Genomic DNA, 1,346 nt, shown 5'->3' with positions numbered 1-1,346 from the left:
GGAGCTCAGATATTCATTCATGTTCTGGAGCTCCGTGTCGTCCGTGGCATCCTGGTTCCGGTCCAGCAGCTTGGAGATGGCCGCATCGTCATAGTGGATCACACTGCTATCCTCCACGTCCTTGTTGTCACCTGAGGGCAGCCAGGATGCAGATTCAGGGGACCCCCCCCCCCACCAGAGCAGGTTCCAGACAATGGTGCTTCCCGGTCCCCGCCAGGGGCTGCAGCTGAAGAGTAAGTGACCATAGAGAGGAACCTGTATTGTCACAGCCCCTCGGCCCCATCTCAGGTCCGCAGGCACCCAAGGGGAGCACGCAAGGGAACCTGACAAAATGGGTTTGGGGGCCCACTTCCTTCCGGGAACAGCCGTCCAGGGTACAGGGGCTGGGCTGGGAGGGCCCTACCTGGCGGAGTGCTGCCATGCTTTTTCTTGGCGCTGGCGGCCAAGGCTCCCCCTTTGGAGGACTGGACATCAGGGATGGGCGTGGCTGGTCTCTGGCCCTGAGACATCATGCCTGTAGGACACGGGGATGGGGAGCTGCAGGGCTGGGGGGTAGCACCAGAGATACCACCCTGGCCCTGCCCATCTTGGCCAGGAGTGGGGAGCAGGAGGAGGAGGGACTGGGAACTGGGGGTGCCCTGGGAGGGGAGTGTCTTAAGCAGGGCTACCCCCCACCATGCCCAGCACCCAGGACACCCACCCTCCACGTCATCCTTGAAGAGCTCCTCCGTGCCAAATTTGAGGATGTCATCCAGCTCCTGCTTGGTCATGGAGCCAGACTTGGAGCCCAGGCCAGGTCGCACCACCAGGTGGGTGAGCATCATCTTGCGCTTGGCCACCTGCGTGATGCGCTCCTCCACTGAGGCCCGCGTCACAAAGCGGTAGATCATCACCTTCTTGTTCTGCCCAATGCGGTGGGCGCGGCTGAAGGCCTGGGGACAACCTGTAGCTTAGCACCCGTGGTTCAACAGAGGACTGGGGGCCCAGGGCCAGGCACCAGGGGGTGGGGGCAGGGGGAGGCATGCGAATGAGCTCACGAGCACCCTCTGCATGGAATGGGCTGTGTGACGGCCCATGGAGATGTATGTGCACCAGGGCACCTGCGCTCCCAACCTTACTGTGTGTGGTCTAGTACAGGCCTGGGTGCCTGTGCAGGGGTAACTCAGTGTGATCACAGGTGTGCAGGGGTAGGTGTGAGGGGCAGTGTGGCCAGTGCACTTGATGTAGTGAAGCCACACAGGGTGCTGATGGCACTCATGCCAAGGTGGGGGCTGCATCTCCCTGGGAGTGACCACTAGCAGGGCTGTGAGCCCACCTGTTGGAGAGGCATAGCTACCCTGCAAGGA

General features: G+C 62.0%; 1 protein-coding gene across 1 annotated transcript in view; it reads right to left on the bottom strand.

Annotated features, from left to right (window-relative positions):
* The window catches only part of CHD5 (chromodomain helicase DNA binding protein 5), a 62,872-nt gene that overhangs the window by 19,095 nt on the left and 42,431 nt on the right, over window positions 1-1,346 (bottom strand). Inside the window, exons 23-25 of the mRNA XM_010850204.1 lie at window positions 701-932; window positions 404-514; window positions 19-131 (exon numbers count right to left, since the gene is read on the bottom strand). Of these exons, the coding sequence (XP_010848506.1) occupies window positions 19-131; window positions 404-514; window positions 701-932 (456 nt within the window). The remainder of the gene's footprint in view (window positions 1-18; window positions 132-403; window positions 515-700; window positions 933-1,346) is intronic.

The sequence above is a fragment of the Bison bison genome, unplaced genomic scaffold (assembly GCF_000754665.1).
Source record: "Bison bison bison isolate TAMUID 2011002044 unplaced genomic scaffold, Bison_UMD1.0 scf7180017864289, whole genome shotgun sequence".
Taxonomy (NCBI): domain Eukaryota; kingdom Metazoa; phylum Chordata; class Mammalia; order Artiodactyla; family Bovidae; genus Bison; species Bison bison.
The sequence above is the reverse complement of the archived record's forward strand: the minus strand, read 5'-3'. Positions and strand labels throughout refer to the sequence as shown.